Source organism: Chiloscyllium plagiosum, unplaced genomic scaffold (assembly GCF_037043375.1).
Source record: "Chiloscyllium plagiosum isolate Xiang-an unplaced genomic scaffold, Cpla_swu_hap1 HiC_scaffold_53X, whole genome shotgun sequence".
NCBI classification, from domain to species: domain Eukaryota; kingdom Metazoa; phylum Chordata; class Chondrichthyes; order Orectolobiformes; family Hemiscylliidae; genus Chiloscyllium; species Chiloscyllium plagiosum.
Genome location: NW_028270191.1, coordinates 18,255,555 through 18,282,405, shown reverse-complemented (window position 1 = coordinate 18,282,405; position 26,851 = coordinate 18,255,555). Strand labels below are relative to the sequence as shown.

Here is a 26,851-nt window from a genome sequence, read left to right as displayed (position 1 = left end):
ACGAAGAATATAATCAACCCTTCCCTTCCTGACTGATAATTTGAGCACAGCCATGAGGTAGAGAGTGGAGTTGAGAAGGAAAGGTCTCTTTCCACCTTGCCCTTCAGAATAATTTTCAACGTATTTTATATTCTCCCTCCAAATTACAGAATTAGCCATGATGTCACCCATCTTCCCAAACTGCTCATATGGCCTCTGCTTTGGATGAGTGATAATCAAACAATTTGGAGAAAAAGATCCATTTCAGAGCTAAGCACTTTAAAACACAATAAACATTTGAAAACATAGTTCCAGAAAAATAAAATTGGTACCAAATTACCAAGTATTAACCTCTGATCACAAGCCAGTTAATAGCTTCACTTAATGGGTCTTGCAGAGTTTTTTTCCCCCCAAGATGAGCCTCACAATCTTCATGTATTCCACGAGAGGGCAAATCTTGTGACACAAAAGCATTCCTTCCCCCTACTGCATGTCAAAGGCAAGAGATAGGAAGCTCTACTAACTAAAGGATTGTTTGGTGAGTTTACTCCATGTTTCATGAAGATATGCAACAAGATGCATTGAACATTTGCATGTTTGGCAGGTATCTGGTTTAAACACAGCTCTCTCATCCCATGACTAAAACACAGCAACATTATTCCTGGACATTCACTAGTGCATGTGAGAGAAAGAGAGAGAAAACTGACATAATGGTAGGTGTATGGGTCAGCATCACTGTACATCATGTAAGGATCCAAACTGGATGGCATTACACACAATGAAAATAAGTAAAACAGTCTTTATCTTTAGTTACAACGTAAACACTTCTGATTCAGAGATTTAGGATTTCGTATTTTCTTTCCTCTTCCCACTCCCCCACAACCTACATTTCAAAGTTCAGAAATCAACTTATTTTGCTTGTTGTATGTTAGCTCTCTAAATAGGATCCTTTATGTCCTCTTTATTTCTGACTTTGCTGGGAGACTGCTGTGCCAGTAGTCTGGGTTATCAAAGGCATGAATGTCACCCTCAGTAACAAAGACAGAACTGTCATCCAGATATTCAGGGTTCTGCACGACGCTCACACAGCCGTTGAGGTAGGCCTGTTTGTTCATGTACTCATATTCCTGATCACTTGGTTTCGAGTCAGATTCTTTTTGACTCTCGAGTGACTGGGTATTATTCACATCGCTGACTTTGTTATTCAAGGAATCGACTTCATTGGCAGACCTCATCAGACTCTCTAGAAACACAACATAAAAACTCATGAAACATGAAAAAAGTAAACAGATGTTAAGAGATGTTTTACACTGCTTCATTACCGTAAGGCTCTAGCTTGTACCGACAGTCAGTTCCTTGGATTATGGCTATCCTACTGGAGAGGTATCACACACAGCCATTATCCATCATGTTTGCATTGGCTCTCTCAGCATTTTAGCTTAGCGTCAATCTTTTGCCTTTTCTCATAACCCTGCACATTATTCCTGCACTACCCTCTTGAATACCTCAACTGAACCAACTTCCATCATACCTCCTGGCAGTGCATTATCGATCCTAATTACTGTGACAAAAAGATTTTTATTTAATCTTTTAATTTTACATTTAATTTTATTTACAATTAAATGAAAGAAGGATCTTGCACCTTGTCACATCTTCAAGCAATTTACACTTTGGGAATTACTTTTAAATTACAGCCACACTTGTTATTTAGGCAACTATAGCAGCCTGGTTGTGCACACCATGATCTCAAAAATCAGAGAATTAGACAAACAACAAGTTAGCCTGCTTGTAGTGGTGTTGCTCAATGGCGGAATGTTGGTCAAGACATTAAACAAACTTGCTGCTCTTTGAAATAGTGTTGTAGGATTATTAATTTCCACTGGATTAATTAGATGAGGTTTTGATTTAATAGTTCATGCTAAAGCTGCACGACTGACTCCCTTAATACTGCATTAGATTGTCAGCATAGGTTTTGCACTCATGTCCTGGTGTAGCATTAAAACACACAAACGACTGGCTTAGGTGAGAAAATCTATTACTGATTCCAGCTGATAGACAAATTACACCAAATTCAATGGGGCTATTTAGTTCTTTTTTTAATAGAACAAGTCTTACTGTTTCAGTATTCTTGAAAACAGAACTCTTTTTACTTTTGTGATTGAATGCAATCATTATTCTCAACGATTATATGTTTGATGCTTACCAGCTGTAGAGTTTCTTTGTTCTGGCATCACATAGCCATTAATGTCCACCTCTGCTTCATCAGAAGGGGAAATCATCATGTTTGTGCCATTGGAGAAACGTGCACTGCTATCCCTTGAGCGGTGGCCACGGAGCTGGAGTGTTCCGTTCAAAGATATGTCTTCATATAGATCAAGTGAAGATGCTGTACCTCGACCTTCCGAGGACTCTGAGATAGTTCGAGTTGTAGACTCATTCCGTATCCTCAGGGAGCGCTTTGACCCCAGATCTCCATTCCTCATCCCAGTCTAACAATTGAAACGGTCACTTTGTTACACATCATTGAATCTCAGAAAATATACACTCTTCCTCTTGCATATAAGTATGGGTGAAAGAAGAATTTTATTGTTGGGCTAGTTACTTACTCTTTGTGCCCTACAGGTCATTTTCTCCATTTATTGGATTTCATTGTTGCTCTCTCAAAGCTTCAATTTCAGCTACTAAACAGTGAATTGGATACTGGTCAAGACCCACTCACAGACTATCATAGCCTTTTTTTTGAAAAAAAGAGGTCTGATACAGATTCCTGTTTTTCTTTTCAAGGTAATATTCTCTCTCATACTTTTATTTTCTCTCTCATATATAGTTCTCCTTGAACCATTAATAATCTACTCATACAACTCAACTAAACAGAACTCACTGAGACCCAAGGAAGTTATTTTTGTTTTTAAACACTTCTGTTAGGACCACTCAGGGCACTTTCTTGGAACACTATGCATACAACCCAGTCTGCATCTAAAGCTGGAGAAGTGCACCCAACTCCCTTCTTCATCTATACTCTAGAACAGCATTGTATACCCAACAACATATGAGCTTTATGATTCTGCTCCCAGGGAAGGGAAAGCAGATTCAGTCAAATAAACAGAGGAATTCTCAAGGGACAGTGGACCCGGTCATTGAGAAAGTTTGACATAGGGAAAATGTTAGAGGTTATTGTAAAGGATGTAACAGTACAGCATTTAGAAAAACATAACATAATCAAGCAGCATGGCTTCATGAAGGGAAAATCATCACCATCAAACTTATTGGAGTTCTTTGAGCAGGATATATAAATGGTAACCAGTAGATGTAACATATTTGAATTTTCAAAAGACATTTGATAAGGTGCTGCGTGTAAAGCTATTTATCTTATTAATGGCAACTTTCCCCCAATGTTGGGGGTAGAATATTAGTATGGATTGGCTAAGTAATAGTGGACAGATAAAGAGGATGGCAACCTGTAATTAGTGGTGTGTCACAGGGGTCAGTGCTGGGGGCACAGTTAGTTACAATATATATTAATGACTTGGATGTCAGAAGTGAATGTACTATTGCAAAGTCTGCGGCTGACCCTAAAATAGATGGGAAGGCAAGTGGTGACAACAATACAGATTCTAGAAAGGGATATAGACAAGTTAAGTGAGTGAGCAAAAACTTAGCAGGTAGAATATGATGTGGGAAAATGAGAAGTTATGCACTGTGACAAGAAGAACAGAAGAGCTAAATGTTATTTAAATTGGGAAAGACTGCAGAAAGCCGCAGCATAGAGGGATTTGGGGAGTCCTCTTGCATGAATCACAAAATTACCATCCAAGTTCATCAGGTAATAAGGAAAACAAATGGACTGTTATAGATGTGAGGAGATTCTTTGTCCTTGTGGGAGAGTCTAGAACTGATGGTATAATCTCAGAGTACAAGGTCTTTTAAGACAGTGGAGAAATGTTTTGTTCGCACTGCTGCTTCATAGTGCCAGGGACATGGGTTCAATTCCAGCCTTGGGTAACTGTCTGGAGTTTGCATGTTCTCCCTGTGTCTGTGTGGGTTTCCTCTCACAGCCCAAAGATGTGCAGGCTAGGTAGAATAGCCATGGCAAATGCAAGGTTTTAGGGCTTGGGCTGGATGCTCTTCAGAGGGCCGTTTCAGACTTGATGGACTGAATGGCTTCTATCTCCGCTGGAGGGATTCTATGAATCTGTAGAATTCTTGACTGTTGTGGTTGGTTCGTTAAGTGTATTCAAGGCTGAGATAGACTGTTGATCAGTAACGGAATTGGGGTTATGGGGATGAGGCAGGAAATTAGATTTGAGGATTATCAGATCAACAATGATTTCATTAAATGGCAGAGTAGACTCATGAGCCTATTCGTAATCCCACCTTTTACAGTCTTATAATGATCTGATTTTGTGCCTTCATTCAAGTCAATAATTCTTTCAACAGTACATAGTTTTCATGTTTTGCTAGGATCACCAGGAAGTACAGAAAAATAGAATTTACTTGAAAAAAAATAGACAACTGCAAGTAGATGACTGCTTAGTGTTTGCAGTCAAAAAAATTTAGTACACTAGTTAATAAACACAATAATTACACGAAAGATTCAAATAATTCAAGCTCAAATGAGCATCCAGACCTAGACATTAAAATACTAAAATGAAGAATATGCTGCAAAATCTTAACTGCTTTTAAGAGCTGTCGTTTTTACTGGTTTTCTTGTGAAAACAAGATATGATATTTTTGGCACTGTTCATCGGAAACTCTGAATAAACATCTTTCTATGCCTACCTGTCGAGAGCCATTTGGACCAATCCCATTCATTGGCATGTACCCTGCTGGCAAACTGTTACTCTGCAAAGAGAAATGGAAAGCAAATTTGAAATGGTACTGTTACCAGGAGCTATGTGCAGTCAGTCATGAACCAACATTCAGGTCTTGGGATATTAGAATATGAACTTTAAATTTCAATTAATTAGCAAAGAAAAAAATTGCAAAGAAAGATATTTCTGATCAATTTGTCAAGGATTTGTACACAATTCACCCAATAGGGTCACAACCAGTTCAGTTTTGAAATAGCCAAATAGCTATCAATACTGAAGGCACCAATTCTTGCTATGGTACAGATTCACTGCCATTGGGCAATCCTCTCAAGTGGCCAGTTCTTCATATGCTGGCCAAGATTGTTAATAGTTTTTCGTTAATTGGCCTAGGAAAGGAAAGAAAGGAAAACCCAGCACAGCTAAACATAATGTCACACAATATTCACACAATACATTTAGAGCAAGGAGTCATTAGATACTGACAAGGAGCAGAAACCCTGGCTGATTTTTTTTTCTCTCCCAATTCTATGGGTACTAAGCCCCTACTGCTACCCCAGCTGAGACCATCCAATTGGGGTTTCAAATCTAGGATGTTGAGATCTGTATCATTGAACCATTCAGGAATTTCCTGTTTCTTTCTCATCATGATACTGAAATGTGACAGGAGAGATCGAGATTCCAGTTCCGTAGTTTGTAATTGGTTGATGGAAAAGACCAACAAAGAGTGATTTATTCTCAAGTTTACTTTAGCTGGCTTTATATTGCTGCTAATTTAGTTTTGATTCTGGCACTTCTGGCACTTAAGTGTTTCCAAGCTGGCTCCCTGTATTTATGCTGCTGTATCTAACTCCTATATCCAGTATCAGCAATATACTGAAGTTTTCAGTGGGCCTTTGACTCTGCTGCTGGCATAATTGACATAAATGTCAGGAATTAACTGACAGAAGCTGGTTTCCTGAAATCAAAATGATAAAACAAAGTGTGGGAGTGTTCTCCACACTTCCTTTCCAGTGCCACACTTCCTTTGTGTTACAGTCAACTAGCAGGAAATGTATTTTGGTTTTCCACCAACTGGTTTGACTTTGAACCAAGAAAAGTTATCCCAAATGAGATAGTCTGAATGACAGAGAGAGATTCAAGCCACAGCAAATGCTCAGTTTAAGCTGACATGTGACATCAATGTTTAGCACAGGTGAAAGAAGAGGAACAATTGCCCAAAATAATTGCTCTCATCACAAATTCTTTGCCTTTGTTAGCTAGTTTCATACCCTGTTGGATTCAATTCTTAGTCTAACTCCTGCAGATGTTGGGTTATCCATTATGGTTGCCATCAAATCTTCATCAAGGTCATCATAATCCATCAGGTCTTCCTCGTATTCACGTAGAATCCTCTGATCACCAACATGTGTATTGCTGGCCCGGTCATCACCCTGAGGAAGGATACAGGAAGGTTCAGAAAACAGCTGATGAGTTAGTAATTGAAGGGGTATAGAGTCAAATAACTAAAAACACTGTTAAACCATCAGAATACAAGCAATATAATGGTATAGTTAGTAAGTTTGCAGATGGCAGCAAAATTGGAGGTGTAGTGGACAGCGAAGAAGGTTACCTCAGATTACAACAGGATCTTGATCAGATGGGCCAATGGGCTAAGAAATGGTAGATGGAGTTTAATCTAGATAAATGCGAGGTGCTGCATTTTGGAAAAGCAAATCTTAGCAGGACTTATACACTTAATGGTAAGGTCCTAGGGAGTGTTGCTGAACAAAGAGACTTTGGAGTGCAGGTTCATAGCTCCTTGAAAGTGGAGTCACGAGTAGATAGGATAGTGAAGAAGGCGTTTGGTATGCTTTCCTTTATTGGTCAGATTATTGAGTACAGGAATTGGGAGATCATATTGCGGCTATGCAGAATATTGGTTAGACCGCTGTTGAAATATTGCGTGCAATTCTGGTCTCCTTCCTATCAGAAAGATGTTGTGAAACTTGAAAGGGTTCAGAAAAGATTTACAAGGATGTTGCCAGGGTTGGAGGATTTGAGCTAAAGGGAGAGGCTGAACAGGCTGGGGCTGTTTTCCCTGGAGCGTCGGAGGCTGAGGGGTGACCTCATAGAGGTTTACAAAATTATGAGGGGTATGATTAGGATAAATAGTCTTTTTCCTGGGGTGGGGGAGTTCAGAACTAGAGGGCATAGGTTTAGGGTGAGAGGGGAAAGATATAAAAGAGACCTAAGGGGCAACCTTTTCACACAGAAGGTGGTACGGGTACGGAATGAGCTGCCAGAGGAAGTGGTGGAGGCTGGTCCAATTGCAACATTTAAAAGGCATTTGGATGAGTGTATGAATAGGAAGGGTTTGGAGGGATATGGGCCGGGTGCTGGCAAGTGGAACTAGATTGAGTTGGGATATCTGGTCGGCATGGACAGGTTGGACTGAAGGGTCTGTTTCCATGCTGTACATCTCTATGACTTTATAATAGTATACCAATAGGAGACAATCCAACAAAAACTAACTATCTTCAAGCCTGCATAAAGGTAGACTTGGAAATCAGAATGGAAATTGGGAAACCTGCTAAAACATTCCATTTTGGTTCCCAAAAATCAAAATATTAACGGGGCCAAATAAATCTGGAGCATTCTTGATGTGTAATGTTACTCTACACTCACTTAATGAGCTACTTTTAGTTATTCTGTGCACCGTGTCTGTGTAAGATTAAGTATATTTAGAACTTTGACAGTGTATTTTAGAATCTTACAACTACAGTGATGAATAAATTTAATCGTCTACAGACCCACTTTTTAAAATGTTTAACTTTGTTATAATTTAGACAACTAGGACATCAATATTAAATCATTGCTTTGTGTGTTAACAAACTCTAAACTTGCCATTCTTTTAACTCTAGTCTCTTGTCTTGAGACCATTCCCGTTCATCCCAGCATTAGTGGTTATACCTTTAGCTGTTTAGATCCTTTGCTTTCAAATTCCCTTCACAAACTTTTTGTAACCTCCTTTAAACCACTCCTTATAACCCAGCTCTTTGACCAAGCTTTTGAATGCTCATCCTAAGATCTCCTTCCTTGGCTCAGATTTTTTTATTTGTTAATATTTTTGATTGTACAATGGGACATTTTTCTACATTAAAAGGCATTGTATAAACATTGGGAAAACCAAAGTCATTGTCATTGTCCCTGTCACAATTTTCATTCTCTAGTCATGACTCCATCCCTCTTCACAGCAGCTCTCCCTTTGAACTAGACTGTTCAAAAACTCGGTGCTGTATTTGACCCCTAATTGAGCTTCTGATACATATCCACCGCATCACCAAGATCATTTGTTTCAACCTCTAACATTGCCCAACTCCACCATTGCCTCAGCTCATCTCCTGCTGCCTTTGTTACCTCTAGACATGATCATTTCACCACTCTCCAATCTGCCCTCCAATCTTCGACCCTCCATAATCTTGAACTTATCCAAAACTCTTATCCTAACTCAACTTCAAAGTTCCATTCACCTATTACTCTTGCGCTCACTGACTTACTGTGGCTGTGCTCCAGGTCTGGCAACACCCTGATTTTAAAATTCTCATTTTTGATATAAATTCTCTCCATGGCCTCAAACCTCCTCTCTCTGTAACCTTCTCTAGCCTGACAACCCTGCAAGGTCTTTATGCTTCTCCAATTCTGACCTCTTGCACATACCATAAGTTCTGGAATTCCCTTTCTACACCTCCCTACTTCTCTTTCCCATAATAAGATATTCCTTAAAACCCACCTCTTTAACCGAGCTTTTAGTCATCTATTCTACTATCTCTCCACATGACTCTGTCAAATATTTGATTACACTCCTCTGAAGCACCTTGGGATATTTCATTATGTTGTAGGAGCGAGAGGCAAGTTGCTGCCATAATCATCTTATTGAATTGTCCTCTGGAAATCTATTTGCGTTGCTTAAGCTACAATATACTTACTTACACCAGTCACTTCCTCAAAAAGAATTTAACTAATTTTGATAAATGGAATCTGCCTTTGACAAATCAATGCTGACTATTTATTTATCTTGTTCATCTCTAAATATTGATTTTCTGGTATGGATTCTATCAGTTTGTCCATGACTGGCATCAGAGATGAATTTCCAGCAAGGGTCACCAAAGCGGGATGACAAGTGGTAACCCCAGTTGATAAACCTCTCCTCAATTCAGGAGTGCCGAGGTCCCCTAATATCTCGTTCGTCAAGATCAGGTAATACAGTTCAAAGTATAAACCTACTTAGCTATAGTGAGAACCAGGACTGGTATCTTGAACCCAAACATCATTCTAGGATTTACACATTGATTGATCAAAATCAAATGACGTAACAAAAAGAATGGGTTTCTTTTCTCTTGAATAGAAAAGACTGAGGAGCATCTTAATAGAACATCTTTAAAATTATAAAAGTTTTTGACAGAGTAACCACAGGGAGACTGTTTCCATGTGTGGGGGAGAGCAAACCGAGAGGCCATCAGAAATTCAGAATTCACTCTCTCTATTAAAAGAGTCGTTAGAATGTGGATTTCACTACCACAAGGAGTGGATGAAGCAAATAGTGCAGATGCATTTAAGGGGAAGCTAGATGCATATGAGGGAGAAGGGAATATATGATTATGTTGATAAATGAAGACTGCAGGTGGGAGGCTCGACTGGAACATAAACACAGAGATTGCTGTACATTCTATGGGACTTCATGAAATAATGCTGTTTTCAGAATTCCTCAAGTACAGTACTAATTTAGTTTTTGGAATGTTCTGGACTTTGTTCCAACATTCTCAAGAGACTTAACAGGAACAAACCTCAATAACTAAGTATCGAGCCGGATCGCGAGCCATCCGGGAAAATTCTGCGCCAAGCTCTTTGAACGTTGGGCGACTGTCTTCGTCGATCATCCAGCCTGATTGAGAAATATTATTAAAATCATGTTTAGTCTGCTTGTTTATTGAAATTGAAACAGAGAGAAAAGCAGATCCCAGAAAATCAATTCTTCCTTGTGACTAATTAAGGAACAATTTGAAATGTAAATGTCTGAAACAGTGGGTCCAAGGAGAAAGCAGGACAAACAACACTTAGAAGCAGTGTTTTAATGAGGCAGGGTAAAGTTTTATTTAGGCTTAAAGGCCTCTGTCTAAATCCATGTTAAGTTTTCCATCATGGCTGTTAATGTGAGAATGGATGGGTCACGACTCTCTTTATAATGAGCTAGTCTGTCATTTTTTATTCATTTATTGTCATGCGTATCTTGTTACAAAATCCACTGAAAAGTGTTGTATAGACTAACTGTCTCAGCTTATAAAGAATAACTACTTAAACAATATAGTAGAGCGATTTTGCTGCCTTAATAACTGCAAACATATATTACACATCATGGTAAACCTTTTCTTCTCTCTCCAATTTCAACCCACATGGAATATAACAGCTTCTGCTGAAGCCAATTTCATAACTTGTTCAGGAAAATTTCATTTTGTTGTTTCAATGTGAATGTCTTTTCAACTGAACAGGTTTAGCCGAATGAATATATTATTTGTTTAAGATTCAACTATGTTCTCTTTGCAACCTCAGCATATTTCATAATTTAAAAGCTTTGGCTCAAAACACTCTGATATAGTCTCATATCATAAGCATGACAATGTAACATTGTATTCCATGGCATCTTCCCTTTTTTAAAAAAAATCCATTCACTTTATTCCCTCCACTCCATTACAATATCATTTCTGAATAAAAATGAATTGATTTCAATTCTGTTTCTTCCAACATGGTGTTTGTTGGTTGTGAGACTGGATCGTTTAAACTTGCCTTCCTTGCTTTTGGGATGTGAGAAATATTTAATTCCATATCTTTTACTTTTCACTCCCAATTTTGGAGAGATTCTGGATGGAGGATAACAGGAAACCTGACAGAGAGAATTAGAAGTTTTTGCCACTTCTGTGATTTTGTAGAAATTAATGGCTGATGTTGAAAATATCCACCCATATTTGGATGGGTTTGTGAAAATGATTGCTGAGTAGAAGCAAGTCATTTTGACATAGTTCCCATCAGTAATACCTTGGCGAGGCTGGACATCAGGAATAATGCTGGGTTCCTGATATCTAGTCTGACACCTGGAATCTTAAATCTGGAAGCAGATGAGTAATTTGGATTAAAATTACTCAGTTTCAGTTTTTTTTTTACTTTCGAACAAATTGTATCATATTCCAAAAGTATCTGAATTCTTCATTGCATTATATCAGCAACAGGGAGTTCAGTGGGAATCGAACTATCTAAGTGCCACTGCACTGTAAAAGGGTTGTCCCTTATTCATATCCAATTGTCTAGCCTTCACTCTCTGGCAGCTATATACACAGTAATGTTCCATAATCTGTCTTCCCAAGTTGCTTTTGAAACTATTTTTAATCATATACTTACATTTCACCATGACCATGTAGACATCAACGGTACAGATCTGAGGCTGCGGCAGGCGTTCGCCTTTCTCCAAGAGACCAGGGATTTCACGAACGGCAATTCCTTCATATGGTTTATTACCAAATGTCATCAACTCCCAAACAGTGACGCCTGTGAAGAGCACATCATATTTTAAAGTTGGGAACTCAGTGCCAAAAATCAGCTAAAAGATGGATTTTTTAAAAAAATTAATAACCTCCTAATTGTTGCAAAGGTGTAGGCAATGGAACTCAAGGTTGTGTCCAGAGGAATGTGCACAAAGCTGATATTCAAGCTTAGAAATTACTGTTGATTAGGGCCTTTGTAGTGCAGTGGTAGTGTCTCTACCTCTGAGCCAGGAGCCAGGTTCAAGTCCCACCTAATTCAGAGATGTGTCATAACATCTTTGAACAGGTCAATCAGGAAATATTTTTGACTTGTAATTGAAACATTAGAAGTTGCTGAATGATGCAATTGAAGGGTTAATTTGAGAATTACTTCAGGCTTTTGAGAGTTTCAAAGAAAGTTGCTTTACTGGGAGCTCACTTTTTTTTGGTAGATGCACTAAAACATGTGCCTTAATGCTTGCACAATGGGTCAGCCAATGTTACAGAAGAAGCAATAATCATCATTAACTGACCATAAACTCCAATTAGAAGCTATTCAAACAGTGGGATAGCCCTAGAGAGGTCAGGACAGCTGTTAGCAGAGCAATGTTGTTGAGACATTGAGGGCCACAAAGAAAAGCCAGCTTTTCCAATTAGGAAACCCAAATGGAAAGGCAAGGAGAGGAGGAATTGAATAGGACTGATGGTCATTCGCCCCATTTGTCCTCAGTATCACAGACATGATGAAAGGTGGAAGAAAATGTCAGTGCAGCAATTGAGTCCCACATGAACTGGAAAGAGACCAGCAAAAGGATGTCAGAACACAAGAAATGCACTACAGCAAGTCATCAATACATGATCGGGACCAGGCCCAAGCACAAGATGTCGACGCTACTAACAGTCTTATACTTGAATATTGGAAGATGCTAAGTAACTGGATTTGATTGTTTTAGTACTTTTCCATCATAATAAAACATTTCATTTCAAGAAACACTATGTTTGAATAGGAACACTGAGGATGTATGTTACATTTACAATTAGGACTTTATAAGGGGACCTATATGCAAGGCAACAATTCTTAATGATATTTCACATATCAGCAATTTGTAGCATGTAGTGTGCCCCTCAACTGCCCTGTATCACTGTTTTGTGTTCTTTTCATAACCACGTACTATTACTATCTTTTGTATTGATCTCCTTGCAGGACAGGAAAACCTTTAACAAGAGAGAGCACACCCATGCCCACTTGGTGGTTTTAAGCAACTTAAGCCTTTGACAGTCTCCGATGAGGCTACCTTGGAATTACTTGTCTGGGGAAGGGGTGGTATCGGGGGAGTGGGGGATGGCAAACGTGGATTTAATTCACCAGTTCATTGCCAACACCATAATACTCATGTCCTGCAACGTTTTATCGAGCAACTGTCACAGACTCAACTGCAGTAGCATCATATTTCACTGAAAGATGTCCTTAAAAATGATTATTGCAAGCTGCATTGTGATGTTTTTGTTCACTTGTATATATTCCTGAGACAATGAGATGGCAGCAGCAGCCAGTATAGCCGAGCAAGCCGACACCTCACAATATCATCACCATTTTTTTAGCAAGCTGAAGCGGAGCTGCACGGATTTTCGAGGACGGCAACAAGGTCTCAATCCGAGGGCAACATCCAGCTAATTAATCATATTGGACAGTACAGGTGTCAGAAAGCAGGCTAGACAAGTCAGTCACAACAGAACTAGGCTTGGTAGAATCAGATACAGGGCCGTCTTGGGATATAGCACAAGAAAGTCATAAGACACATATAGTCAATCAGCAGACTTACATCTTCTGTAAGGACTCATTAGGAGTATTTGATTCAACCACTTCAGAAACAAAGTGAAAGCACAACGGTCAATCACATTCACACATTACACAGTGATGAAATAAATGCACAACAATGGATTGGAACATTGTGCTTATACATTTATTTGCAATTTCTTTAGAATGATGACAAAAACCCAACAAAAGATGGGAATATATGAGGAACTGTGAAGGACAATGTTAAAGAAGGTGGTTTGGGCATAATTACTTTTCATACACAGACCTCAACTTTAAGAAATTACACACACTTGAATCCATCCTAAATTAGAGTCACAGAGTCATAGAGTCATAGAGATGTACAGCATGGAAACAGACCCTTCGGTCCAACCCGTCCATGCCGACCAGATATCCCAACCCAATCTAGTCCCACCTGCCAGCACCCGGCCCATAACCCTCCAAACCCTTCCTATTCATATACCCATCCAAATGCCTCTTAAATGTTGCAATTGTACCAGCCTCCACCACATCCTCTGGCAGCTCATTCCCTACACATACCATCCTCTGCGTGAAAAGGTTGCCCCTTAGGTCTCTTTTATATCTTTCCCCTCTCACCCTAAACCTATGCCCTCTAGTTCTGGACTCCCCAACCCCAGGGAAAAGACTTTGCCTATTTATCCTATCCATGCCCCTCATAATTTGTAAACCTCTATAAGGTCACCCCTCAGCCTCTGACCCTCCAGGGAAAACAGCCCCAGCCTGTTCAGCCTCTCCCTGTCGCTCAGATCCTCCAACCCTGGCAACATCCTTGTAAATCTTTTCTGAACCCTTTCAAGTTTCACAACATCTTTCCGATAGGAAGGAGACCAGAATTGCACGCAATATTCCAACAGTGGCCTAACCAATATCCTGTACAGCCGCAACATGACCTCCCAACTCCTGTACTCAATACTCTGACCAATAAAGGAAAGCATATCAAACGTCTTCTTCACTGTCCTATCTACCTGCGACTCCACTTTCAAGGAGCTATGAACCTGCACGCCAAGGTCTCTTTGTTCAGCAACACTCCCCAGGACCTTACCATTAAGTGTATAAGTCCTGCTAAGATTTGCTTTCCCAAGATGCAGCACCTCGCATTTATCTGAATTAAACTCCATCTGCCACTTCTCAGCCCATTGGCCCATCTGGTCCAGATCCTGTTGTAATCTGAGGTAACCCTCTTTGCTCTCCACTATACCTCCAATTTTAAATTTCAAATTAATGTCAAAACAACAAACTTTACTTGCTGCACTGATGGGTTAGTATCAAATTTATTGTCACTTGCATGCTTCCACTTGTGCTGTTCTATGCCTTTACCATATTATTCTTCAATCTGCAGAGCAAGTTCTTTTTGCAGGCTTAAGTAAAGGAACAGATCATCAACCAACACTTGTTCATAAAACCCCAGGTAGGAGAGAACAGTACTGTAAAGTCACATATCAGTCAAAGCCTGTGAAGCCCTGCTTTAAGATCCTTGCGATTTTTCCAAAGATGATTCTGATGGCATCATAGGAATTTTTGTGCCAATTTTTGCTTTTGTATTGAGATGGTATAATGCTGTGATCCAAGAACCATCCTTCTTTTGCTCTTTCCCCTTCAAGTAGGTTTGTGTGGATGATTGCAATTGAATGAAGGGACAGGACAATATCTCAGGAAAGAAGCATGGATCTGCATGACTATGTAGCACACTATGAAGTGGTAGGATTTTCTTTTCTTAAAGAGGACACCATTATGGCCCAGAGAGCTGAATGATGAGACTGGGAGCACTGATGACCCTGCATTCTCTGGGAAAGCCAGCAGTCTGATCAAATAAGAATAGCCCATCTTGTTGTTGCTTTCAGGCTTGTGGTGAATGAAATAAAGTTGTTGGACCCTGCTGCATAATTTATCCATGACCTCCTCTGTCATGTACTTGAGGAAGCTAATGGCAAGTCCTAAACAATACTCACCAAAGTACTCATCAGTAATACTTCAACAACCCAGGCATTTTATTTAATGGCAGTTCCCAGCCTTATACCTCTTCATCCACATATCTTGTCCAATATGAGTTGTTGACCTGTTCCTGGCCTCTTGTCTGTACTTGTCTGGTTAAATTCCAGAAAGTGAACAAGTATGCTCCAGATAACTGCAGTTCCAGATTTTCTCAGTACATATGCATGGGAAACATCTGGTTTCTATTCCTGAATACTGATATTAGCAAGAAACCATTTGAGAATCTCAACGTCAAGTATAAAAGACACAACAACCAGATATGTAAAAACGAGGATTGCAGATGCTGGAAACCAGAGTGTAGATCAGAGTGGTGCTGGAAAAGCACAGCAGGTCAGGCAGCATCCGAGGAGCAGGAAAATCGACGTTTCAGGCAAAAGCCCTTCATCAGGAATCTATTTCTGATGAAGGGCTTTTGCCCGAAATGTCGATTTTCCTGCTCCTCGGATGCTGCCTGACCTGCTGTGCTTTTCCAGCACAACAACCAGATATGTCAACCATGTTAGGCTGGCATCTGGCAATTTTCCAAGCTGTACTGGATAGCCAATCACATCACCTGGTACTACACTAAGTAATTAAGTTGGGAATGCTTCCTCTCACTGACAGAGCACAATGGCAACATAAACGCAATTCCTCCTGTTATCCAACCCAATGTGCCATTTGCTTCCTTGACAGTGGTCAGACACCAACTTGATAGCTTGAAGAATTTACCATGGATGACTCCCAGATCCCTTTCTTGATTCAACCTTGTCAGCATTTGCCCATTACTCCTAGCTTACATGCATCAATTTATATTCATAAGTGCACAATTTCACACTTCCTGATTGCAGCAGTAGGCCAATAACTGGCAAACAGACTGAGTTCTCATGTGAATTGTCTCCCCTTTTCAGATATTAACCACCCTTACTATTCTGCTGTTCATCCATAAACTGAGGTGAAGCTCCCAACACACTTTCTGATATGTATGGAAACATTGAAACTACCAAACCCAAAACTGGTCCTCTCACGACCTCAGCTGTCACACCATACACTAAACTTGTTATTTATACAAGCCTGTTTGTCTCCCATAGGCCAGCCATGGTTTGATCTCAACTTGTTTTCCATGGAACCCTTCATTATCAACTTTACTAAAGTCTAGGTAAACCACATTTCCATTGTAGCTCCTGTCATGAGCTACAAAATGTAGAAATTCTAATGAAATAATTGGGTCTTTACTGCTGTTCCCAGAATCTAACTTCAGCATCTCCAACAACAGACAAATATCTCCCCTGACCCAGATACCAATACAATTCTTGTATTACCACAGTCATTAAGTTGTATTTTGGATCAGAAGTACAAGCTATTGAAAATATTTGGTTTAAAACTGCAACACTTCAGCTTTTTTAGTACAAAATAATGCTTCCATAAGTATATGACTCACCATAACTCCACACATCACTTTGGTGGGTGTATCTTCTAAAGTGAATGCTCTCTAGTGCCATCCATTTAATGGGCATCTACAGCAGGCAACAGACAGACATACTCAACAACAAAGCACAACAGCTTGGGCAATTTTCAAAAAATAGGGCAAAATTTTGCCTTTGTGGCTCCATGTGCAGAGATTCACATGCCTGGAGCACATGTCAGGAATTTGGATGCATGTCTCATTCAAGTTTCCTGAGATTTTAATCAAATAAAATTGGCAGAAAATCATGGACGCTGTGAATCGAGCGGAATCCCAAATTCCTGCTGTGCGCTCCCAGCACTTGAAGCTCCTCCATGAAGGAGCTTTTTCTAAAAAAAAACTATATATAAAACAAATCTGAGTTTAATCACAAGCAAGTCACCTGGTATTTTATCTTGTAACAAGATAATGTTGCATAAGTTGGTTTGCTGAAAAGAAAATCCTGATCACAAGTACCAAAAATTTGATACTCGCAATGGATTTCTCTAGACCATAAAAATATTGGAAGCTTTCAAATCTAGTATCAGCTTGATGGTCATAAATTGACACTGTTGCCTCTGATCTCAGTGATCGTTATGTGAACCAGATCACACTACTTTTTGACTCCTGATATTGCTTAGAACAGTTCAGACCTAAAACAAAGTAGCAACTCAATTTTGGTGATTCAAAACATGTGTACATCTGATTCAGTGGTCTGCTGAATATACATTTTGCGCTCTTGTAGTTCACATCAGCTACCTCTGTGCTAGTATCCTTAACCTGATGACAAAATATGTGATCTGATTCAGCTTGTGGGATTTCAGAGCCAGTTTTAATTATATAAAGTCTCTTTTAGTGAAAAATTGATTTACAATATCAAGTTAGTATACTTAAATAGAATGCAAATTTAATGTTAGCCACCATTATTGGGTTTACTCGAAATGTGTCTCAGCAAAGCTCATTTTGCGCAAAAGCGGACTCAGCAGCTCCAGATTGCGCAAAACATTGTTCCTCAATTTGCAAATTGTTTGCAGTGAAATTCTCTTCTAAATTAATGAAATGGGTTTGTTTGGAAATATCACTCTTTACAGACAGCATTTAGACATGTAATGTAGATCAAACCCCAGAACCCATTAGGAAATGGGCACTGGAGAACTGCAGCACGTTCAGAACTAAAAGAAAGCCTTGCATTTAAATAGCGCATGAGCACGTCTCTCAGATCTACAAAGAAGTAATTTGAAATGCAGTCACTGTTGCTCTGTAGATAAATGGAGCAGCTAATTTGCGCACAGCAAGGTCTGACAAGAACAATGGCATAAATGACCTGTTAAATCAATTTTTGGTGGTGTTCGATGAAAGAAGCATGTTGGCCAGGATATCTGGGGTGTTCACTGGTCTTCACTGAATAATGGCATGGGATCTTCAACATCCACGTGATCCAATGGAACAGGCTGACAGGACCTTGATTTAAAGCTCAGTTGAAAGGTAGTGAACAATCTGCTCTTCACTCAATACTATTTGCGCAACATCAGTTACAAAATGGCACACACCATCCAGAACAAGCATCTGCATGAGATGCTTTTTTTTAAAAAGCATCTCATGCAGATGCTTTTTTAAAAAAAATCCATTTTTCTATATGTCTGCTGAGGTTAGAGTAGTGAGATCAATCTTTGAAGGTGAGAGGATAAACAGTTCAAGCTTCCTGTTTGTAAATGACAGGACACAGAATACAGTCAAGACTGAGATCAATAGTGTTTTGTACTCTGAAGGAATCACTGGAAATGGAGATAGTTGCACCTTTCCTATACTGAGGTAAGTCAGCTGTGATCTTGTTGAATGGGAGAACAGGCTTACAAGGCCCTCCTGATACTGTTCTTTATTTAGATAGCTCTTCCTGAAGAACAAACTCCACGTCTATTTATTATCTCATCTTATTTTTCCAATTTTCTCCCATCTCCTGAAGCATTGTGTCATTTTGGTGTAAAATTCCTTGGTCACCAAGTGCCCATTATTTACATGAACTTTCCTTCTGGGTAGATTTGAACTTTCATGGATGGATGTATTAAGATGGACTGAATGGCCTTCCTGAACTATAATTATGTTGTGAAATTTAGTGTCACTTGATTGTGGGTGACAAAACACAGTCCAGTCCTACCTACAACCAACTTCGCAGAAACTGGGACCAAAACCTGGGACATTCCCAACCTAAGTTACTCATTCAGTACACTCAGCAAGCTATTAGAGAGTGTTCACAATTACAAGAAGGACATAAGAAGAATTTTGTTTTTAGATATCAATAATAAATCAAGGAAAACCTTTTCCCTGCATCACAACACTGGCATAGCAAAAATAACATTTGAACAAAAAGAAGTGATAAAAGAATAACTTACTATTTTCTACCAGAAATTAAACACTTAACCGACAGATGACTAACCTTCACTTCATCGAAGAAATACTTCTTCTCATCTAATGCCAAGAGGTTGGTGATGCCAAAGTCTGTGATTTGAACATGGCTGGGAGATTTTACCAGTACGTTTCTGGCGGCCAGGTTCCGATGTACCATCTTCTTCTCCTCCAGATATCTCATACCCTGTGGTAAAAGTTCAATTGGTTTAATAGAGACATAAGCAGCTGGTGTTTAATCATTAGCCCATGAGTCCATCATTATCAAAGTTCACCACCACGCAATTGATGTTCACCAAGGATATACAGATTCTATTATGCTCCTCCTTTGCTAATCATGGGATTTTTGTGTAAACCATTAATTTGAAGTCTCGCTTACCTTGGCAATCTGAACACACCAGTTGAGAAGCAGCTGAGATTGGATGTTACCCTTGTTTTTGTGGAGATATTCAAGCAGAGAGCCAAGTGGCAGGAGCTGCGTGACTATCTGGAGTGGTTCCCCAGGGCAGATTCCAAGAAGCCGTAAAACATGGTGGTGATCTAGACTGCCCACCATCAGCATGTCCTGTAAATAAAACAGTGCACACTATGAAACACCAACAGAGCACACACTAATAGTAGATCCCCTCCCTCTAAATTGACAGATGTTACTAATTAAGTTAGAAATACAAAGATCTATTTTCTCCACCAGTGGTCAATTCCACGCTCCCTTTCTAAACTTGTAGGGCAGAGAATAAAAGACAGACCCTCATAACCATAAACTTCAGTACAAGTAACTTGACCCTTAAGTTTACAGAACATACCCACGACAGGGAAAGCCAACTCCTTATTGTTTTCTGGTCCAAACTCTCTTTTATCTCAAGGGGAGACATTTCACATAAGAGGCACTATCTTTGCCACATCTCCCCACCTCTTACTTCTGCTCTTCTGATTCACTCCTGTTGTTATGCTCAGATCCCAAGCAAGGTTCTCCAATTTATTATGATTCTAGATGGAGTACCCCAGATTGTTAAGCTCCTGGGAAAGGAGGGATGAACTGGCTTGCTTTCTTTATTCATCTGTTCCATCATTTGGTTACAAAACGGTTAATTTAAATGCATAGATTCCTTCTCTTGTGCATACCTTAAATTAACTTACATTTTAAAAGCAGCCAATTTAACCAGATTTTCTTGACTAAACCAATTAATTAATTACTAAACAGAAGAAGAATTAGTAACACAACACACGTGCAAATAGATTAGAAATAACAGGCAAGCCCAAAAAGATACAAGTTTAGAGAACAATATACAAATTGTTTGTGAAGAGCGGACAGTTGAACATTACGGCCATTACAGCAGAGGTCACTAGTATCTTGGTAACTGAACAGTCAATTTCAAGATTCTTAGTTTTTCAGATTGGTTGAGATTCTGTTATTTTGACTACTTTCAACTATAACTGAACTCCAGCTTTCAGAGCAAGACAGAATCCTTTAGTTGTCTGGTTTCCATTTGTCTGGCTTACTAATTAGCTGGCTGCTAGCACTCAGAGTGAGAGGGTTCATTTACCTGCCACATAGGGGAGACGAGGGGATAGTTCTTCAATTCCAAGAACATTCACTAGCATCATCCAGTTATTAATCCCTGTCTCTGTGTATTCTTCAAAGGGTAAACCACAAAATGTGTCTACAGTTTGGGACATAATCCGCATAGGGTTATCAATCCCTTGTTACCTTTGTAGTCACAAGAGATCACAGTCCAGTCTGTTTTGATTTGCCTCTTTCACCTTTTGAGGGTCATTGTTTTAAGTTACTTTCGTATCTTTAGTTTTGATGCTCTGTGGGTCTCTCTTTCTCCACACAAACACTCAATTTAATTCTACAACCATTTTTGCCTGTATTAACACTCTTAAAAAATACATTTTGGATTTACAAACTCAAGATGCTTAGAGTACGTTGGGGTTCTGGACCTATGGTCATCACAGTACTAACATTGTGGTAATTTTACAAATTCTCTGCACTGTTATTTGTCCTTCAAAGGTTGACAGTACAGACTGAGGCTGTGTCAAAACTGTAATATTAATAGCCCACTCTTTAAAAAATATTCATGTGACTGGATATTATTTCCTAAGTCAGAAAATGACAGGCTGGTTATTGAAAGAGCTTCCTAGCTAAGAGATAGAAAATTCTGGTCCTATTTTAAGATGGTTACCTACTATCCAATACGAGATACAGAATAAAGCCATGGAGGAACCAGATAAATTACAATGCCCGGTTAGCTTTGGATTGGACAATATCAGTATCCCTGGCTTCCCATTTGCCATTCCATAAACGTGAACTCATTTAAGCTGCTTGGATCCTAACTCTCATCAAGTCCAGTTCACCCTTCATCTCTGTATTTACTGACCTGTTTGACACTTAGACCGCTGATACCTCAATTTTAAAATCTTCATCTTCAAATCACTTGGTAGCCTCATCCCCCAATGCCTCTGTAACCTCCTCCAGTCCTACAACCCTCCAAAATCTCTGTACTCCTCCAATGTTGGCTTCTCACACATCCCCAATTTTGATTATTTCACCATTCACAATTATGCCTTCAGCGGCCTGGGACCTAAACCCTGAAATTCAGTCTCTAAACTACTCCATTTTCTTTCTCTCTTTTACAGCACTTTTTAGAACCTACTTCTTCAACCAAGCTTTTGACCACCTGCCCTAATACATCCTTATGTAGCTTCATATTAAGGAAGTGTTCTCTGATAACACATTATCACAACATTTCACAATTAAACATGTTATATAGATGAGAGTTGTTGTTCAATACTTCAGCTGTACGTTCCAACTGGGCTCATAATTTTGTTTTTAAGTTGGTTTTGCTCCACCAATATTCTTCCATCCTCTCCTTTCTTCAGAAACAGTTCCATAAGTATTGAACATGTGCTCAAGGTCTGCGCTGTTTGCATCACCGATGGAGCTTGACACTGGATCCTGAAGGCCGGAGGTCAGATCATGCCCTTTGAACAGTTAGTCCTGGCCTTTCCGAAGGGTCAGGGGACAGTACTTCCTCTACTATTTTAGATTGAAAGTACAGCTCCCCCTATGCTGTCCCCATCAAATACTCCCAGGACAGGGACAGCACAGGTTAGGTACAGAGTAAAGCTGTCTCTACGCTGTTCCTCATCAAACACTCCCAGGACAGGAGTACTGATCGGAGGCATGATTTGGCGGTGCTGGTGTCGGACTGGGGTGTACCACGTTATAACAGAAAATGTGTTGCTGGAAAAGCGCAGCAGGTCAGGCAGCATCCAAGGAACAGGAGAATCGACGTTTCGGGCATAAGCCCTTCTTCAGGAATGAGGAAAGTGTGTCCAGCAGGCTAAGATAAAAGGTAGGGAGGAGGGACTTGGGGGAGGGGTTTTGGAAATGCGATAGGTGGAGGGAGGCCAAGGTGAGGGTGATAGGCCGGAGTGGGGTGGGGGCGGAGAGGTCAGGAAGATGATTGCAGGTTAGGAAGGCGGTGCTGAGTTCGAGGGATTTGACTGAGACAAGGTGGGGGGAGGGGAAATGAGGAAACTGGAGAAATCCGAGTTCATCCCTTGTGGTTGGAGGGTTCCCAGGCAGAAGATGAGGCGCTCTTCCTCCAACTGTCGTGTTGTCATGGTCTGGCGATGGAGGAGTCCAAGGACCTGCCTGTCCTTGGTGGAGTGGGAGGGGGAGTTAAAGTGTTGGGCTATGGGGTGGTTGGTTGGTTGGTTGGTTGGTCCGGGTGTCCCAGAGGTGTTCTCTGAAACGTTCCGCAAGTAGGCGGCCTGTCTCCCCAATATAGAGGAGGCCACATCGGGTGCAGCGGATGCAATAGATGATGTGTGTGGAGGTGCAGGTGAATTTGTGGCGGATGTGGAAGTGTCCCTTGGGGCCTTGGAGGGAAGTAAGGGGGGAGGTGTGGGCGCAAGTTTTGCATTTCTTGCGTTTGCAGGGGAAGCTGCCGGGAGTGGAGGTTGGGTTGGTGGGGGGTGTGGACCTGACGAGGGAGTCGCGGAGGGAGTGGTCTTTTCGGAACGCTGATAGGGGAGGGGAGGGAAATATATCATTGGTGGTGGGGTCCGTTTGGAGGTGGCAGAAATGACGGCGGATGATACGTTGTACATGGAGGTTGGTGGGGTGGTAGGTGAGGACCAGTGGGGTTCTGTCCTAGTGGCGGTTGGAGGGGCGGGGCTCAAGGGCGGAGGAGCGGGAAGTGGAAGAGATGCGGTGGAGGGCATCGTCGACTATGTCTGGTGGGAAATTGCGGTCCTTGAAGAAGGAGGCCATCTGGGTTGTACGGTTTTGGAATTGGTCCTCCTGGGAGCAGATGCGGCGGAGACGAAGGAATTGGGAATATGGGATGGCGTATGGGATGTACCAAGTTATAAATCACACAACACTAGGGGATAGTCCGACAGGTTTATTTGAAAGCACGAGCTTTTGGAGTGCTGCTCCTTCATCAGGTGGTTATGGAGTATAAGATCATAAAACAGAATTTATAGCAAAAGTTTACAGTGTGCTGCAACTGAAATGATACTTTGAAAAAGACTTGGTTTGTTTGTTAAGTCTCTCACCTTTTAGAATGACCATGTTGCTTTCAGTTCTTTCATATGTAAATTCCAGAACTTTTTTTAAAGTTACATTCTCAAGTGAACATTAACAATAGTTGCCATTTCAGTAGAGATAATGGATTTTTTTTAAGGTGAGAGGAGAAAGATATAAAAAAGACCTGAGGGGCAATTTTTTTTACACAGAGTGGTTCATGTGTGGAATGAACTTCCAGAGGAAGTTGTGGATGTGGGTACAGTTACAATGTTTAAAAGACATTTGGATAAGTACAAGAATAGGAAGGGTTTAGAGGGATATGGGCCAAATGCGGGCAGGTGGGAGTAGTTTAGTTTGGGAACATGATCGGCATGGATTGGTTGGATCAAAGGGTCTGTTTTCATGCTGTATTACTCAATGTGCAGGACAACAAAATTAAAGCCAACTTCTCTAATATTTTGTGAGGACATGCTCTTCTAGTGGCTCAGCGTGACAATAAGCCATCAATCATATTCAGTTGGCCAGTGATGAATTCATTGATATCAGCCGAGTCTGCACAAGGAATCTTAGTGGCATGGGTTAGAGAAGGGAAATCTGTCTAGGCTCTTTTCCATGCTCACTTATCCAGCAATATTTACTTGGGCCCAGATGTGATGCCCCCATGGTTCAAAATCCTCTTATTACTAATTAGAGTTTACACATGCCAAATAATAACTTACACAATAAACCAGAAGGCTGCTAGTTAGGATTCATGCATGAATTTTCACATAGACCTGAAGGAAAGCAGACTTACTTCACTCACGCCTCTTGAAGTCTCACAGTCACGCCCTTCCTGCAGGACTTTGATGGCCACTGGAATCTTCACAGTCTCTCCCTCAGGAATCCAGAGCCCCTAAAAACAGGAACATTATCAGATCATCAACAGTAAAGGTGAATTTCCAATAGCATTGGATCTGGCTCAATACCATATGACCAGTCTGACACTGTTAGTTAAGCCAAACATCACTTCATCCCTGAACTGTTTACACAAAGATCTTTATCAGCAATTTCACATCCTGTCACTGAAACTCTTTCCAAGGTATCACAGTGTCTCACCAAGAAATGTTAGCAAGTTTAGGTTGGTAAATGAGCAACCTGATTCCACTCTTGCATCAGTTCTATATTGACATAAGTACATTGTCTTACCTTAAATTCCTGTACTGTATTGAGAAGCTAAAAGTCACTTAGAATAGAATCTGTTCTTGTGTAAGAAGTGAAAACAGTTCATCACTTGGAGATGCCAGTGTTGGACTGGGGTGTACAAAGTTAAAAATCACACAACACCAGGTTATAGTCCAACAGGTTTAATTGGAAGCACTAGCTTTCGGAGCGACGCTCCTTCATCAGGTAGTTGTCAGCGGCACTCCGAAAGCTAGTGCTTCCAATTAAACCTGTTGGACTATAACCTGGTGTTGTGTGATTTTTAACTTTGTACATCCCACTGTTAACAAGCTGCACACATTTATAACAATATCTCCCTAATTTTGGCATCATGCAAATCAAGCAGTATCAATGTCAGATCTAGAGGGACTGGTCATTTGTTTTGGTTTGGTCAATAATAAGTTGCCTAAACAAAATAGGCAGGAATGCATAATTTGCAAAGAATGGTCTTTAAACAAAAAGTAAGCAGTCTGAGTAGAGACCAGGGGTATATTCGACTGCTTGTTAATACTCATTAAAAAAAAGAGTATGAGGATCATGTGGGGAAAGTACCATATAGTTGCATAGGATCTTTTGGGGTGGGGCAAGGCAAAGGTCATAAAATTAGTCTGCAGTCTCTACTAGAAGTACTGGATCATGTAACCATGCACATAGGTCACAGGGATTTTATCCTGGAGGCTTGGGTGGGGCTGTCTTCCATCTTCTTTTGAACCAATAATAATTTTCTCACTGCACATTAATAGCTATTCATTTCTTTGGTTTTGTTCTGAATGTAAAGCCATATATAATTGATAATTGAAGTGACCATCAACTTCAACTGCAAGAGAAAGGAATGCCCCTTCTCAGCCATGTAGTTACAATTCAGCTGTCCTGAGCATCACAGGAACACCTCAACACCACTTTTTCAGAAAATTGACGTTTAAAGAAAGGGAGCATTGACTTTGTAATTTCACACATACAATCCTTCCCCAAATTACCTTGTACACTGTTCCAAATACTCCAGATCCCAGAACCTTAACTTTCCGCAATTCTGTCTCCTTCAGAATTCGTGTGTTTACTTGATTGGGCGAGTCAGCATTGGGATCAAGGGGCTCAAGTATCTAATGAAAAGAAACGAAAATCATCAAGTCGAAATGTCATCCTTCTATCAGTAATGGAGATGACTCCATCTAAATCCATGAAGTGAACTTTTCCCAACTGCTCATGAAGTTTAATATTTCTTTGTGTTTACTCAGCCCATGCAACTAACAAGATTTAGTGAAGCTCCATGCAACCTTGAGAAAACAAGTTCAACTCAAATATAGTGGCTTCACTCACACTTCGAAAAACTCCCCCCCTAAAGCAATCAATCTGTGGACCTCTTACCTCAGTCTCCAAGTATCGACGCATTGCTCTCTTCTTCCGAATGATCTGCCTTCTCCAGTAAATGAGGCCCAGCAGCACCACAAGCATCACAGCCATCTGCCCTCCAACCACTGCTGCCACAATCTGAGGGATTTGTCTGTGTTCAAAACAATGCATGTCAAAGCAGGTGTGTCACACACAATGGAGCATGAAATTTCTGTTGTTCATGTTTCCTTGAATATTGAGTAACCACATGCAAGCAAGAGGTTAGAACAAGGGAAGCCACCCGGACCTTTAAAACATATCAAATTCACTGTCAGAAAAGAGAAAAGTGTTTGTTAAAAGTTGCAGAAATGAATAAGGGCATTTGGAAAATGGCTAGAACTCATGGAGACATTTGTGAAACTGTTAAGGTAGAATGTATCCTGGTAACCTGTTAGTTTACACTGCTTGTCTCACACCAGCATTTGCAGGGTCAAGCTCCCCATGGAATAAGGAACAGCTCCTCATGCTTGGAACCAATTTTCTTTGCTCGTTTTCTGATGCAACTGATTCTTGCAAGGAAAGCGTATTGCAGGTATCTGCTTCCCTGCAGTGTCTCCACAAAATGGCCATTTTTTATGTGACTGTACCCAGCAGATGTCAGCTATTTACTTATAGGGAATAAGAAGGTGTAGGTGCACTGTAGGAACGGGCAGCCAGCGATGCAAACATCCCATGAATGAATAACAAAACATCAAATGAGACTGTCTTCCAATAACATGAATTTCCCAA

At 40.4% G+C, this 26,851-nt stretch overlaps 1 protein-coding gene across 2 annotated transcripts in view; it reads right to left on the bottom strand.

The window, feature by feature from the left end:
* Window positions 1-503: 503 nt before the first annotated feature.
* LOC122543329 (receptor tyrosine-protein kinase erbB-4-like) overlaps window positions 504-26,851 on the bottom strand; it is a 180,953-nt gene continuing 154,605 nt past the window's right edge. For both annotated transcript variants that reach the window (XM_043681858.2, XM_043681857.2), the window contains exons 17-28: window positions 26,099-26,234; window positions 25,711-25,833; window positions 24,327-24,425; window positions 19,373-19,558; window positions 19,025-19,180; window positions 16,588-16,663; window positions 11,220-11,366; window positions 9,614-9,711; window positions 6,059-6,220; window positions 4,759-4,821; window positions 2,183-2,468; window positions 504-1,222 (exon numbers count right to left, since the gene is read on the bottom strand). In XM_043681858.2, coding sequence (XP_043537793.2) covers window positions 930-1,222; window positions 2,183-2,468; window positions 4,759-4,821; window positions 6,059-6,220; window positions 9,614-9,711; window positions 11,220-11,366; window positions 16,588-16,663; window positions 19,025-19,180; window positions 19,373-19,558; window positions 24,327-24,425; window positions 25,711-25,833; window positions 26,099-26,234 — 1,825 coding nt within the window. In that variant the 3' untranslated portion in view covers window positions 504-929. The remainder of the gene's footprint in view (window positions 1,223-2,182; window positions 2,469-4,758; window positions 4,822-6,058; window positions 6,221-9,613; window positions 9,712-11,219; window positions 11,367-16,587; window positions 16,664-19,024; window positions 19,181-19,372; window positions 19,559-24,326; window positions 24,426-25,710; window positions 25,834-26,098; window positions 26,235-26,851) is intronic.